This window comes from Channa argus, chromosome 6, assembly GCF_033026475.1.
Source record: "Channa argus isolate prfri chromosome 6, Channa argus male v1.0, whole genome shotgun sequence".
Lineage (NCBI taxonomy): Eukaryota > Metazoa > Chordata > Actinopteri > Anabantiformes > Channidae > Channa > Channa argus.
In genome coordinates this window covers 20531882-20546470 of record NC_090202.1, presented here as the reverse complement: position 1 = coordinate 20546470, position 14589 = coordinate 20531882, and the positions used below count along the sequence as shown (strand labels likewise).

The 14589-nt window shown below is 38.3% G+C and overlaps 1 protein-coding gene across 3 annotated transcripts; it reads left to right on the top strand.

Annotated features, from left to right (window-relative positions):
- The first annotated feature begins 1066 nt into the window (after window positions 1–1066).
- Window positions 1067–13315, top strand: wdfy1 (WD repeat and FYVE domain containing 1). 3 transcript variants are annotated; one of them, XM_067507147.1, is made up of 12 exons: window positions 1073–1283; window positions 3058–3125; window positions 3288–3361; window positions 3547–3601; window positions 4748–4898; window positions 5006–5118; window positions 7672–7798; window positions 8459–8564; window positions 11077–11178; window positions 11412–11542; window positions 12060–12168; window positions 12878–13315. In XM_067507147.1, the coding sequence occupies exons 1-12, from the start codon at window positions 1147–1149 to the stop codon at window positions 12935–12937; spliced, it is 1233 nt and encodes a 410-aa protein (XP_067363248.1). In that variant the 5' UTR covers window positions 1073–1146; the 3' UTR covers window positions 12938–13315. The 3 variants fall into 3 exon arrangements, with proteins under 3 accessions (XP_067363247.1, XP_067363249.1, XP_067363248.1); XM_067507146.1 differs by lacking the exons at window positions 11077–11178; window positions 11412–11542; window positions 12060–12168; window positions 12878–13315 and adding exons at window positions 8941–9317; window positions 9423–10069 and having other exon boundaries at window positions 1067–1283; XM_067507148.1 differs by lacking the exons at window positions 11077–11178; window positions 11412–11542; window positions 12060–12168; window positions 12878–13315 and adding exons at window positions 8941–9320; window positions 9423–9438 and having other exon boundaries at window positions 1069–1283.
- Window positions 13316–14589: the final 1274 nt, after the last annotated feature.

The window sequence follows — 14589 nt, the reverse complement described above, 5'->3', positions numbered from 1 at the left end:
TACTGTTTTCTCAAGTTGAATTGTACACACCAGTTCTAGTGCTCTAATTTCAAATGCTTGTATTGGAATTTCCAATATTAGAATTGGAATTCTGTTCATTCATCTGCTCACTCGTATTGTAAACAATGACTGAAATTTCATTTAATATAACTTTAATTATTAAAACGTGTTATCTTAAGGGTTGTTAAGGAATAGTCAAAGACATTTGAAAGTAGAAACACAGTTTTACATTCACAGTTTTAATTTTTTTCTTAACTTAAAGTCTGGGAACATGAAAATTAAGTGTCAAGTTTGTAAAACTGACGGTGCATTTACATTTACAACAGTAATAAATAAATTTTAGTTTTATGTAGTCCTAGACCCCGTAGAGGCGACCTTACTCGTATCTGACGGTCCAACATTTATCCAGTCCAGAGATCGTTGTTTGACTGAACATTCTTTGAATTCAACGTTTCTCAACTTAAAGCCGTCAACGGACTTTTTCTAATTAAATAAATTCCATCAAACAAGTTTCTCAAAGTGATTCCTAAATCACTCACTGAACCTTTCACTTCTACCTAGTTGCGGTCTCCACTATCTTGTACTTAGTTCCTCCAGCTCCAGTTACCGTGTCTCTTGTAGTTCACGTGTGGAAGTTTCTTGCAATAGCTGAACTGAACTGCCTCTCTTGTAACAAACCATTGTTTATGCATTGTTTCCCTGACAACTGGTTAAACAACTTAAAAGGTAAACTACAAAGGCAAAACTATAAAGGCAACCAACAAAGCCATAGGACGTCGTCAATGACATCATCAGTACGCTTATAGGTATACTTCTTAATCTAATTAACCTTACAATACACAAAATAAACAAAAACAGAGGAAAGCCTGGTTGGCTCATACAGACCCCCTTTCTGGTTATTGCCGTGGCTAATGTTTGCACAATTATAAATTCTGGGGCTCAGAGAACTTAGGTTGCTGAGTACATTTATCTTGTACGTATTGTAGTAACTGGTGAAACTGAGTCATCGCTCGTTTCCACTGAGGGCGCACTATTTCCGTCATTACGGTAATCCTGACGCGGCTCCGGGTGTCAGCTGATCCTCCTTGGGTGGCGAGTGGGGAGGAAAATCAGCTGAAGGAAAACAGTGTTGGCTAGTTCAAAACCATGGCTGCGGAGATTCATTCGAGGCCCCAGACCGCTAGACCGGTCCTTTTGAACAAGATCGAGGGTCATTCAGACGCGGTCAATGTAGCGGTTTTAATACCGAAAGAAGACGGAGTGATCACGGTTAGCGAAGACAGGTGAGTTTTCCAAGCAGGTTGACAGTAGCAGCAGCAGCTAGCGGGCTCCGTCTATTTGCTGGTACAGTACTCTCATAAGTCTTGATTCACATGTTTAAGATGGACGAGTAGAAGCAACATATTTCCCTCCTGTGAATTTCAGTTTTGGTTGTGATATTCCAAGTGGTATCCAGTTTAACCCCGGAGGGCGTGGGGACAGAATTCTCGAAAAACGAGTCCTTTCGAAAAAAATATCCATGAAAACCACCAACCGTTCTTGCAAGTGACATGTTCGGGGTTTTAAGACGCTATCATAGGGGTTTACGACGCTAAATAGTCAGCTAGCCACATATCCACTGCTAGTCAACACCACGAACTTGATGCCTGCAAGTGCTGATTGTGCTGAATCTACAATGATTTTAATGAAACGCTTCAAGTTAATAATAAAGGGTAATTCGCTGATAGCTATTTGATTTGGAGAAAAACAATACAGGAAACCTTAAGTTGTTGGGTCATTTTATTTTTATATGTTGCTTTATAGTGCGTGAAACTTGAGGCAAGGTCGAGACGCTGAAATAATGTGTATTGAATTGCTTCTGCCCTGTGAACTTTACATCAAGACATCTTACTGTAATTGAAAATCCCTTTGCTTTTGAGTTCATGCGTGATTAAAGTCAATACCATATGTTCAATAAAACCTGAAAGCAGCTGGGCTTGTAAAATTTGACAAGACTTTTTCACTTGACCTCATTGTTGCAGTAACCAGATAATCTCAGCTAAATATGCTTCTTTGAGTCCATCACATTCACTGGGAACTTTCTTACTTAGTTGCAAGAGTAAAGAAGCAACATCCCCATTTAAAGATAAAAGGAACCCAAACTCTATGAAGAAATGTGATGCAGTTTCCATTATGCATTAATCACACTTGTCTTTTTAAAAGGGAAGTTGTGGGGCAACAGGCACAATACATTCAGGTTGCTTGATGAAACATGACTGAACGTTGCTGCTTTCGGTATTGTTTTTTTTCTGCTGCGCTGCAGACGTTTAACCTTAAAATGTTAAATTAATTTGGGTTTAAAAATGTAACTGCAGAACAAATTAGCTTTGAAAAGTTATTCAGTTACAATATTTTTAATTCATCCAGTTGTTTTCATTTTTTTAGTGGATGCTAAACTTTGTACCATAACATGGTAAATGTAATTAAGCCAAAACATATATTGAAAGAATAGAGATTAAGAGTCTTTATTATATATAAATCTATTAGACGTTGGTAAAAGCCAGAAGTGGTTCAGTATTGATTCGTCACTTCTGTAAAGCGGTTTTAACAGTAATGTTAAAAAGCTTGTGTGTATAATACAGTACTAAAAAATGGACTTAAAACACAAACCATTTCCCAGCTGAACTTATTCAAACACATTATGTTTTTAATATTTGTTATCCTCCACCATTCAGAGCTGCTTTGTGAACAGAATCAACCTTTGTCTACAAAGAGAATTAAGGCTGGTTTCTCAGATGAGGATTAAGTCTAGTCCCAAAATAAGAGCACTCTTATATGGATATTTCCTTTTGAGTATTTCCTTCAAACAATACCAAGTGTCCTTCTAACTTTTTTTCGTTTTCCATTTGCCTGGTGGTGTTGTAGAAAGCAAAAGATTGGAAATGCATTTAATGGTTCTGTATTCTGTTTCTGTACCTTTACAACAAAAAATGGACAGCAACCCTTGATTGCTTCTTCTCGTTAACATAAGGACTAGGAGAATACCGTAAATGAGATGATTTTTACATTTTTCCTCAGAACCATCCGAGTATGGCTGAAGAGAGATAGCGGTCAGTACTGGCCAAGCATCTATCACACAGTCTCCTGTAAGTAAGACTGCATTGCTTTTGTGTGAGAAGGAAGTGTGTGTGTGTGTGTGTGTGTGTGTATAAATACTACTACATGTATATAAGACAAACCTCTCTGTAACATAGTATGCACATTTTGATACCTTCCTCATAGCAAATGTCTGCTTCTTTTCTCTTTAGCTCCATGCTCTTGCATGTCGTACCACCATGACAGCAGGCGCATCTTCATAGGGCAGGACAATGGAGCTGTTGTGGTGAGTGAAGCTAACTCTTACACATTGCCTCATGTTTAGGCTACAGGGAGCAGCCTAATTTTAAACCAAAAACCTGAATATCAGGATTGAGATAGGTGACAATTTCATTATTTGGACTCCAGTACAAATGCCTGCAGGAGTAGGATCATTATTTGACTTGACACTTTTTTGCACTTGCCTCCTAGGAGTTTCTTATCTCTGAAGATTTCAACAAGATGAACCATGTCAAAACATATCCAGGTGAGACTATAAGATCAGATCAGAAAACTCTCAAGATATATAATAAAAAATGTTCGCATAATGATGTGTACCCAGTACTTATGATATAGATCTGTTGATTGTGTAGCTCGATATTTTTACTATTGTGTGTAATCAGAAAATAATGTCTGTAAGAGTTAAAAAAAAATTCTTGTTGTAATAAACATGAGTACAGGAAAATAATATAGTCATCGGTGAATATTCACTCAGTCTGCAGGCCTGTGTTGATGTGTCCATTAGAGGCATTAGTATTCATTTAAAAGGCTCTATACTATACCTATAATTATGTAGGACAGATTTGGCTACCACATATCCCAAGAGACCTTTTAGATTTAATGTGAATAAAGTTGGTGAAGTTGTCTTGTACATGATTTTCACTATTAAAGATGGTGGACAGCATAATTGTCCATCACATTTTGAATGTTTAGGTAGAGTGTAAGTACTTAAAAAGTAGCCGGGGGAGAAGTCTCTTTTAGGTAAACAAAGGTGTGTTCACATCCAGTCATCAAAACCTATTGAGTGTATGTTTAAGGGCTGGGACATTTCAAACTTTCATTCAAAACTTTGAAGAAGCCATAGCCCCAGCAGCATCCACGTGCAGTCATTTTATACTGATTTCATCTCCCCTTGTTGTCATTATTGGGTGGTTATGAGCAGAGCACAGTTCCTGTATCAGCACTTTTCTTAGACTCGTTAGTGGAAACTTAAGTTTAAGGAGAAGATGGAGGATGGAGGTACTTGTGGTGAGTCAGTGTGAGCAGAAAATCTCATATTGGTGTTTTAAAATCAATGTAGAAATAAATAGCACATCAACACTCAGTGTGTTTTGACTGTTGTGCAATACATCGGTATATCCACTGGCCACAGGGCTGAACTGCTGATGGTAAACGTGGAACTGTTGAATAAAGAATTTAACAACTAAAGTTTTTTTTTAAGGCTAATCCGAAAATGGGACATTAGGACTGATGGGAGAACAAATCTTTTGAATGGATTTGTCTGTCTTAGTCTGGATTACTGGGACACTAAGCAGATCAGCACATGAAAGGGCAAATTTGTCAATGACTTCGTTTTGATGTTTATGCAACATGACTTGAGTCTGTTAAAAATGCATGTTTGTGTGTTTTATAGCCCACCAGAACCGTGTCTCAGATATGGTGTTCTCCCTGGAGAGTGAGTGGGTGGTGAGTACTGGTCATGACAAGAGTGTCAGCTGGATGTGCACCCAGAGTGGCAGCATGCTGGGAAGACATTACTTCACCGCCTGGGCCTCCTGCCTACAGTATCCTTCATTTCCTCACTGTGTGTAGTGCATACTATTGTATGAAGCATCGCTCACTAAAGTGTTTTAATATAACGAGTCTGTTGAGGCCGTGACTCTTTGCTCAGATACGACCATGAGACGCAGCACGCTTTTGTTGGCGATTACTCAGGACAGATCACACTGCTCAAATTGGAAAAGCAGACATATTCCACTATCACTACACTAAAGGGTCATGAAGGTAAAGACACACAAAGTATAAAACTACACATTTATTCTTGACACAGTTATATAAGTCTTGCATAGAGTTGACTGTTTTTGGACTAGTGTTAATATGTGGTAAAGGACTCTACTAGGTCAGCCCAGAAAGTCCCATGTGCTTACAACTATCTTTCTTACGTTTTTTTTTTTTCCATTTTCCAGAAGCTCATTGGTTTCAGTTCATTGTAGTGCACTTTCAAAAATAACTCGCAGAGATTTGAAACTTGCTTACCACCGATGAGTCAAACGGTTACTTTATGTCTGTTTAATGAAAGGGTTTCAAAAGTCTAATGCAATCATTTGGTGACCTGTAAATCCTGATTGCACATTCTGAAGTGAGGGTCTGAACACAAAATGTGGACTTTTTGCTGCTACTTAGCAATACGTTCATCAGCTATGATGTTTGTATACTTAAAAACTAAGTTAATTACAGATATGAACACTGTGAAAATCAGAATACATGTCAGTAGTTTATATTACATGACGTATGCCAGTTTGGGCAGTTGTAGCTACATGACAGGACATAAATGCACCATTTATCAATGTCACCTGAAGACTTGGGCTATCGTTAATTGATCTTCAATGTAAATTAATGTGAGCAGAATTTCTATTACAAATATTGACCAGTGCAGCATAGTTTGTTACAAAATGCTAAAAATGTCTGCTTTGGGAAATAGTAAAGGTAAAGATAAAAGTAAAAGGTGTAAGCAGATAGCAGTTATTTGGTTTTAACAACAAAAACCAGGTATTTTCCTATATGTGCTAACATTAAGCATAAGCTGCATACATTATGTGAAATAGAGCTGTCAGCCACCACAAGCTGTCATTTACTTCCTGTGTAAGCAGAGTTTCTTGGCTGGGTGCGGGACCAATGCTTCACAAGCAGTTCTGTTCCAACTCTAGTTGAAATTTGGATGCTCATAATGGAAAATGCCTCCTCAATTGCTGCTCTAGAAATTTCTCTAAGTCGTCCTTTGGGTTGAGTACTGGCAACTGTGCTGTTTTTATGTACATCGAGCTGCTCCCTTACCAGCTGAGACCTTGAGATTGTGTTCTCATTAAAAAAAAAAAACTCCCTCTCATCAAGATAGAAATGCATCATCCAATAATGAATGCATTACTCAGATGGGATTTGTGTCCAGGGCTACAGGATACTTGCTGTGCCAAGAAAATGGATCCCACAGCAAAAATGAGCCTGAAGGGTCCCTCCATCGTGTGAAACAAACACTTAATTGTGTTCTTCTTTTTGCATTTTAACTCATATGAGCTCGTTGAGAAAGGGATGAATGACTCTTCTGATCAGATAACATCTCATCTGCCCAGAATGCACATTTTACATTTAACCATATTGCTTACAAGTTAGCCAATTGTTATGGTCAATGCTTCCTTTGCTTACTGTTGTAACTTCCCTGATGAGCATGACTCTCTTATTATAGAAACATTCAGTTTATATTTCATGCATTTCAGTACTTACATTTACTGTGAGACAGTATCACACAGTAGGCAACAACGAAAAAGCTTTGTTCTGTTTTTAGACACAGTCAGAGAGGAATGATAAGTGTTTCGTGCGTGTAATTTGTTCTGACCTCAGAACAATGGGCAGATGGTTGGTGTGGGGTTGATCAGCTGAATACAACTCAAATCCCTACTGAATCGTCCTCATTGTTGACCAACGTTTAACTTTTTGCTCTACAATACATAAAGTGAGATAAGTTTTTGTCTTGTTATTGCTGCTCAAGTGCTACGTCATAGTTATAGTTGATCATTATTACACAATATTCACTGACCACTGGGTACTTGGGTACTTGCATCCTATCAGATGTAAATATTTATCTGTGCAGCTACAGCTTTCAAATTAAGCTACAGCTTTCATTTTTTAAAATATGCTTTTACTTACGTTTTGTCTAATTATAACTTGCTCAAGTGTAGTTTGAAGTTAACTAACAAGGTGGTTGGTAATTTAAAAAAAAAACATAGAAAAACAAATGGCTGCTTAATTTGCTATCTAGTTGTTCAACTAGATACAGCTTCTTGCATCTTAAACTGAAAGACAGACATTTTATATTTACATTGTTTATGTACATTCATCACAGTCTTATGCAGTCAGGAATGTACAGATTTGTACATTGGAGAAACTAAACAACCTAAACAACAACTTCACAAATGCATCGTGACACAATACAGGAAAGGCAGCTCCTCAGAACAAGACTCGGCAGTCATCTGCCTCTGACAGACAAAGATCCCTCCTTTGAAGACAGCAATGTACATTCTGGACAGGGGAGACTGTTATTTCGACATTGGCATAATTACATTATAATGCAGCACAGAAATAGATAAAACATGGCTCATTTAAAAATCGCCAGATTTAGCCTTGGAAAAAGGAACTACAGCTACAGATGTAATGTGTTTTTTTTTTTTGGACCTCTGTGCAGTTCTAGCAGCATGCAGCAGGTGGAGCCAATTGGACAGATTATAAGACTGTCCTCTACAAGCAAAATTGTACATGTCACAACTGTATTTTTGTTACCCTCAGGAAGTGTAGGAGCCCTGTGGTGGGACCCTATCCAGAGGTTGCTCTTCTCAGGGGCCTCGGACCACAGCGTCATCATGTGGGACATTGGTGGCCGCAAAGGACGGACGCTATTGTTGCAGGGACACCAGTAAGCGTTTCAAATATTCTTTACCTTCCTCTCTGCTTCTTGGGAATTTAATAGAGGAAGAAGAACAGAAGACTGGATACTTAAATGTAATTCAAGAAGATTGTTCTGATCATATGTAAATATAAAAACCTGCATTGTTTTGTTTTTGCCTACTAGAGGTCAAAAATGCAAAAAAGTGTATATTCAAGAAAGATATTTATGTTTGGGTTTCCGTTATACATCGAACAAAACATTTGGAGATGTGTTTCTGACTCTGTTTTGCCTCAACCAACTCTTTATGGGAAATATTAGGTTCTTCAGTTGCAAAAGGCTCCACGTTATTCACCACTATTTTAGAGCTGTACAATGTTTGGCCGATAGTGAACAACACATTTTTTTTACTGTTAAGAAAAAGGATTGACGAGACCAGTTGGAGGGAACCACAACAGGAAAAGTTGTAAGCCATGAAACCAAAACAATAAGCTTTAGTAGAGTCAACCTGCAGAGTTGAGTGATAATTCTCTGGCATCACCACTACAATCCCTATTGATTACAGCAGCTTTAAAAATGCCACATCCTACTAAACCGGGGAAACCGTGTGGGATAGTTTCAGGGCAGAGGATTTGATTGGAATAAACCCATCTCCCTTTTCATTCTTTTTCTGTTCTTTTACCCCATCAGCGAACGTGTTCAGGCCCTGCGCTACCTCCAGTTAACAAGGCAGCTGGTGTCATGTTCAGCTGACGGAGGCATTGCAGTGTGGAACATGGACACACAGAGAGAAGAGGTTTGCATTATTAGAACTGTAACACTGCAATCATGGGTTGTAACAAAATGATCAGATCCACTTGAACCACTCGTATACAGTGGATCCAGAAAGTATTAGCAGTGCTTAATTTTTTCCACATTTTTTCAGAGACTCATTTCAAAATTGATTATATTTTCCTCAAAGTACTACAAACAATACCCCATAATGACGATGTGAAAGAAGTTTGTTTGAAATCTTTTCAAAGGTATTAAAAATAAAAAATGACATACATGTACATTTACAGACAGTATTTACAGTCTTTGCTTAATACTTTGTTGAAGCACCTTTAGTTTTTTTGAGTATGATGCTACAAGCTTGGCTACTTTGGGTTAGTTTCTCCCCTTCTTCTTTGCAGTACCTCTCAAGCTCCATCGGGTTGGATGGGGAGCATCAGTGCAAAGTCAATTTCTCCTCTCTCCAGAGATGTTTAATCGGGTTCAAGTCTGGGCTCTGGCTGGGCCACTCAAGGACATTCACAGAGTTGTCCTGTAGCCACTTCTTTGTTATCTCGGTCGTGTGGTTAGGGTCATTGTCCTGTTCACAGATGAAGCACCGTCCCAGTCTGAGGTCCAGAGCGCTCTGGAACAGGTTATTCACAAGATTGTCTCTGTACATTGCTGCATTCGTCTTTCACTCGATCGTGACTAGTCTCCCAGTTCCTGCCGCTGAAAAACATCCCCACAGCATGATTCTGCCAACACCAGGCTTTACTCTAGGGATGGTATTGGCCAGGTGGTGAGCAGTACCTGGTTTTCTCCAGACATGACACTTAGCATTCAGGCCAAAGAGTTCAATTTTTGTTTCATCTGACCAGAGAATTTTGTTTCTCATGGGCAGAGTCCTTCAGGATGGCTGTCATGTGCCTTTTACTGAGGAATTGTTTCCATCTGGCCACTCTACCATACAGGCCTGATTGGTGGAGTGCTGCTGCAGAGATGGTTGATCTGGAAGGTTCTCCTCTCTCTACAGAGAAACACTGGAGCTATTTTAGAGTGACCATCGGGTTCTTGGTCACCTCCCTGACTAAGGCCCTTCTCTCTTGATTGCTCAGTTTGCTCTAGGAGGAGTCCTGGTGGTTCCAAACTTCTTCCATTTATGGATGATGGAGGCCACTGTGCTCACTGGGACCTCAAATCCTGCAGAAACCAGATCTTTGCCTCAATATAATCCTGTCGCAGAGGTGTACAGACAAGTCCTTGGACTTCTTGGCTTGTTTTCTGCTCTGACACGGACTGTTAATTGTGGGACCATATATACACAGTACATGATTTGGAAAAGCAGAAACCTGAGTTATACAAAGGTGGACTCCAGTCAAGCTGTAGAAATGTCTCAAGGATGATCATTGAAAACAGGATGCACCACAACTCAATTTTGAGTGTCATGGCAACAGCCAGAGATACTTGCGTACATGTCTTTTCTATCTATCTATCTATCTATCTATCTATCTATCTATCTATCTATCTATCTATCTATCTATCTATCTATCTATCTATCTATCTATCTATCTATCTATCTATCTATCTATCTATCTATCTATCTATCTATCTATCTATCTATCTATCTATCTATCTATCTATCTATCTATCTATCTATCTATCTATCTATCTATCTATCTATCTATCTATCTATCTATCTATCTATCTATCTATCTATCTATTTATTTATTTATTGTTCTTTGTAATAAATTGGCAAAGATTTCAAAAAAACTTCTTCCATGTTTTCATTATGGGGTATTGTTTGTAGAGTTGTGAGGAAAATAATTTGATCCACTTTGGAATAAGGCTGTAACATAACAAAATGTGGAAAGTTAAGCACTGTGAATACTTTCTGAATGCACTGTATACACAGGTTTTTATAAATTCAGTTTTTTGTAAATTTAAAATGTTTAAATAATACAGGATTTTGCATTAAAATGACTTTTACATACATTTATCTCTGCCATTTTGTTACTAATAATTGTCAATAAATTCTAAACCACTCATTGTTCATTTGGGGGCCTGGTGGCTTAAAGGGTAGATCATCACATTGGGATACAGATGGACACGGGATTGAATCCCACCCCACCATGTGGGGCCCCGCCCAGCCACAAAGGGCAACTTTGGTTCCAGTCCCAAACCCGGATTTAAAGATGATTAGATAAAGAAGATTGAAAAAAATGGGAGGGTTGTGTCAGGAAGGGCATCAGGCATAAAAACTCATGTCAAATCAACGTGAGGAACATGTTCCGCTGTGGCGACAAGCTGAAATTCATTGACTCATTGTTCCATGCAGCATAATAGCTACTATGGAACCTCATAGTATTTTATTAGTTTGTTGTAATTGGGATTTTTTTGGGGGGGATTCACTTCTATTTTGGTCTTAGTTCTGGTTTGAATGGTCCTTGCATAGGTAAAGTTGGTTTTTCCAGCACTTGTCCATTGCAGTGAATTTAAAGGTTTACATCTCAGTGTGTCTGCACGTTTTAAGCAGCATTTTCACTGTGTGTCTGCAGGCGCCTCAGTGGTTAGACAGTGACTCTTGTCAGAAGTGCGAGCAACCTTTTTTCTGGAACATCAAACAGATGTGGGACACAAAGACCCTGGGGCTCAGACAGGTAGGACATTTTGATCAATGGTCTTTAGCTGTGTTTCATCAGAGAGAGGGAGGGAGGGGGTATGTTGGCTTCTCTCTAGATTTCTGTAATCCTGACCTTACTATGTAAAGTTCCTTGAGATTATATTGGTTGTGATTAATGCTAGATAGATAAAATTGAATTGTTATTCCCTCAGCTCATCAGTCATGTTTGTTTATATATAAAAAGTATTTTGTGTTTGTGTGTTTTCGCAGCACCACTGCAGGAAGTGTGGCAAAGCTGTGTGTGGAAAATGCAGTTCTAAACGCTCCACATTTCCAATTATGGGCTTTGAGTTCCCTGTGCGAGTTTGTGATGCCTGCTTTGACACCATCAAAGAAGAAGAGTGAGTAAAAGACTTCTCTAAAGCCTGTTTCACATATGAACCCCGAAAACTGTCAGTGGAAATCAGCCCTGGACATTGTCTGGAGTTAACTCACAGCAAAAGATTATCAAAGTCTGAAGCATCGTCACAGAAACTTGACTTTATTTTAGTGCACAGTCAGCGTCACAGGAGGCACAACATGATTTAAAAAAACGTAGGCTGCAGGAATCATTGTTTTTTCAACTTCATCATTACCTTTATTTGCTCACTTAAATTTAAGACAATTCAGGTCCTACAGGATAAAATCCAGACAATGTTGGGAGCATTTCACATAGACATTTGCTTTCTCACCCCTCTGGAAAAAGTGAGAAGAATTTCAGGGCTCCAGTGCATGTGTGAAAAGGGCTTAGATGTTTCCTACTGACTGGCATCTCACCTTTGCTCTACAACATAAACTGGTTATTGGTACTGAGTGTACCTCTAATAAAATGCTCTGTGTGTGTGTGTGTGTGTGTGTGTGTGTGTGTGTGTGATGCAGTCGAACACCACTGGCCACGTTCCACGAGGGGAAACACAACATCGCCCACATGGACATGGACCCTTCCAGAGGCCTGATGGTTACTTGTGGAAGCGACCGCATTGTTAAGGTCAACAATAGTTCTGTAATAACAGACAATTGATGCATGTGTGCAGGCCATGATAAACACCGGTGTTTCAAATCAGTGTTTATTTTCCTAAGATGCTACTACCTTAGAATCAACCTTTGGATACAAAATCAGGGTATCCGCAGTTAGTCCTATGCCCAAAGACTTAAAAGAATAATATCTGATCTAATCTAAAGGTGTTCTGCAGAACAAGTACAACCAGAGCCAACGTTTTCTCAGCATGGCATTGCAGGGTTTTGATTTATTGAAACATATACTTACTTCAATTATGCGTTCTCATTCACACTACCCGGAAGCCCTTTGAAGAATTTTGTCTGCAAGATGTCATTTCAATAAATCAGTAGTAAACTACCAGTTCCCAACCACATATTCACCATTTACTAACCATTTTGACATTGAACAAATAATAATTGATTGCTAATTGATTTGGAAACTTTCATAATAATTGGTAGCAAAAGTTTGTTGTGGCCTTAATACACAAGTCTGTACTGTCCAGAAAAGTGGATTATGCTGCCCTAAAATGGGATTAAATTGTGTATTTGTCAGTCAAAAACTTAGCAAGTTAATAATATATATAATATAATATAATATGGACATCGATGAATCCTAGCAATAACATTTCTGAATCCTTCATGCAGCCTTACATGAGACCTCCTCTTCTGTCACTGATATTGGCTGTGTGTCCCCACAGATCTGGGATATGACGCAGGTTGTTGGCTGTAGCTTAGCAACAGGCTTCTCTCCACGCTGATTGGCCCAGATCAATGCCAGGTCCACCCACTCCCCCAGTGTCATGGAAACCCTTCTGTACAGTCCATCTCTGCATCATGCCTGGGATCCTCAGCTACAACCAGGCCTGCTCTGCGTGTTTGTGTGTGTGCATCTGTCCGTGGTGCATCCCTCCACATTCTTTTTGCTTCTACTTTATTTTCATCTGTCATTCTTACATAAAAGTGTGTGTGACTGACCTTTGCTCTGTTCTGATCTTTAACAGAAACCTAAGCACAATGGTTGTGCGTGTGAGAGTGCGTGAGTGCGTGCCATAATGGGTTCTCCTATATGAAGGAATGGTTCTGAGAGAGAGAGAGAGAGATATACATACATACATATATATATATACATATATATACATATATATACATATATATACATATATATATATATATATATATATATATATATATATATATATATATATATATATATATATATATATATATATATATATATATATATACATATATATATATATATATATATATATATACATATATATATATATATATATATATATATATATATATATATATGTATATATATATATATATATATATATATATATATATATACACACATACACACTGGTAGTGTTTACATTTTTTTTCAGATGCTTCTTTTGACAAACATTATTTTTATTGCCTTTGCACAGTAAAATTAGATTTTGTCAATTGCTGGCTGACCTGCCATTCTTAAAAAAAAATAACATACACTAGGTTTTCCTGTTTATTACTGTGGCCCAATAACTGCATATTATTAACCACTGTAACACGTACAAAAGTCACTTGTATAAACACCTGCATCATGTGTACTTGCTTGAAATGACTCACTATTGAAAGTGATAAGCTTCTTTCTGTATTAATTCCTCTTCTTTTTCAGTTTTTCCTTTTCACCAGTTGGCCTTAAATCACTCTCAGGTGGTTTTGCATCAGTAGGTTGTCACCTCATGGGGGTGCTTCATGTCAGTCATAACCATTATTAATGTGGGATCGCTCAAGCATGGTGTTAGAAAAATACATATGTTCCTGCTAGATAGAGGAAACCTTTCATACACCAGAGATGATGTAGAAATTTGATGCTTTCTTTAGATGTTGGCATGACAGAACTGACCCAATCACAACCTCCCAGGTGAGGGTTTATTGGAATTTCCAAATTGGAGTTTGTTGCTACAGTAACAAGCATTGACAGTGGTGTCATTTGGCATCCAGAGCTGTACCAGTGAAATTAGCATTCAAAATCTGATTAGTGGGCACCCATGTACTGGATATGTGCGCTAAACTAAATGTAGCACTAAATCCAAATGTGTTGAATCGTGGATCAGATCAGGGCTTTTTATGTTCTTTCAGAAGCCTTAAAGAGAGAGGAACACGCTCAAAAAGCCTTTTAGTGGTTTGTTAGTGCGTCTGTTCTTGTTCATTCATTTATGCACTACAAAGCTCTAGATGTTTCTTTGCCTTTCTATTCATCCTGTTTTTACATTATGTTCTGAGCTCTCCTTCTTCCACACATCTGTGTGTCAAGGATGTCTCATAACGCTCTCACCACTGCTCTGAACTGCACTTGTTTTTAGATCAAATAAAACATTTTTTTTTTGTAACATCTGAGTTGGGAGAGGTAATGGCTGCA

Excerpts from the sequence above, each read along its gene's own strand:
- wdfy1 (XM_067507146.1), top strand. The coding sequence starts at position 1,147 with ATGGCTGCGGAGATTCATTCGAGGCCCCAGACCGCTAGACCGGTCCTT. Across the intron at positions 4,899-5,005 it reads GCCTGGGCCTCCTGCCTACA|ATACGACCATGAGACGCAGC; the intron begins GTATCCTTCATT and ends CTCTTTGCTCAG. Across the intron at positions 9,318-9,422 it reads CTAGGGATGGTATTGGCCAG|AGTCCTTCAGGATGGCTGTC; the intron begins GTGGTGAGCAGT and ends TCTCATGGGCAG.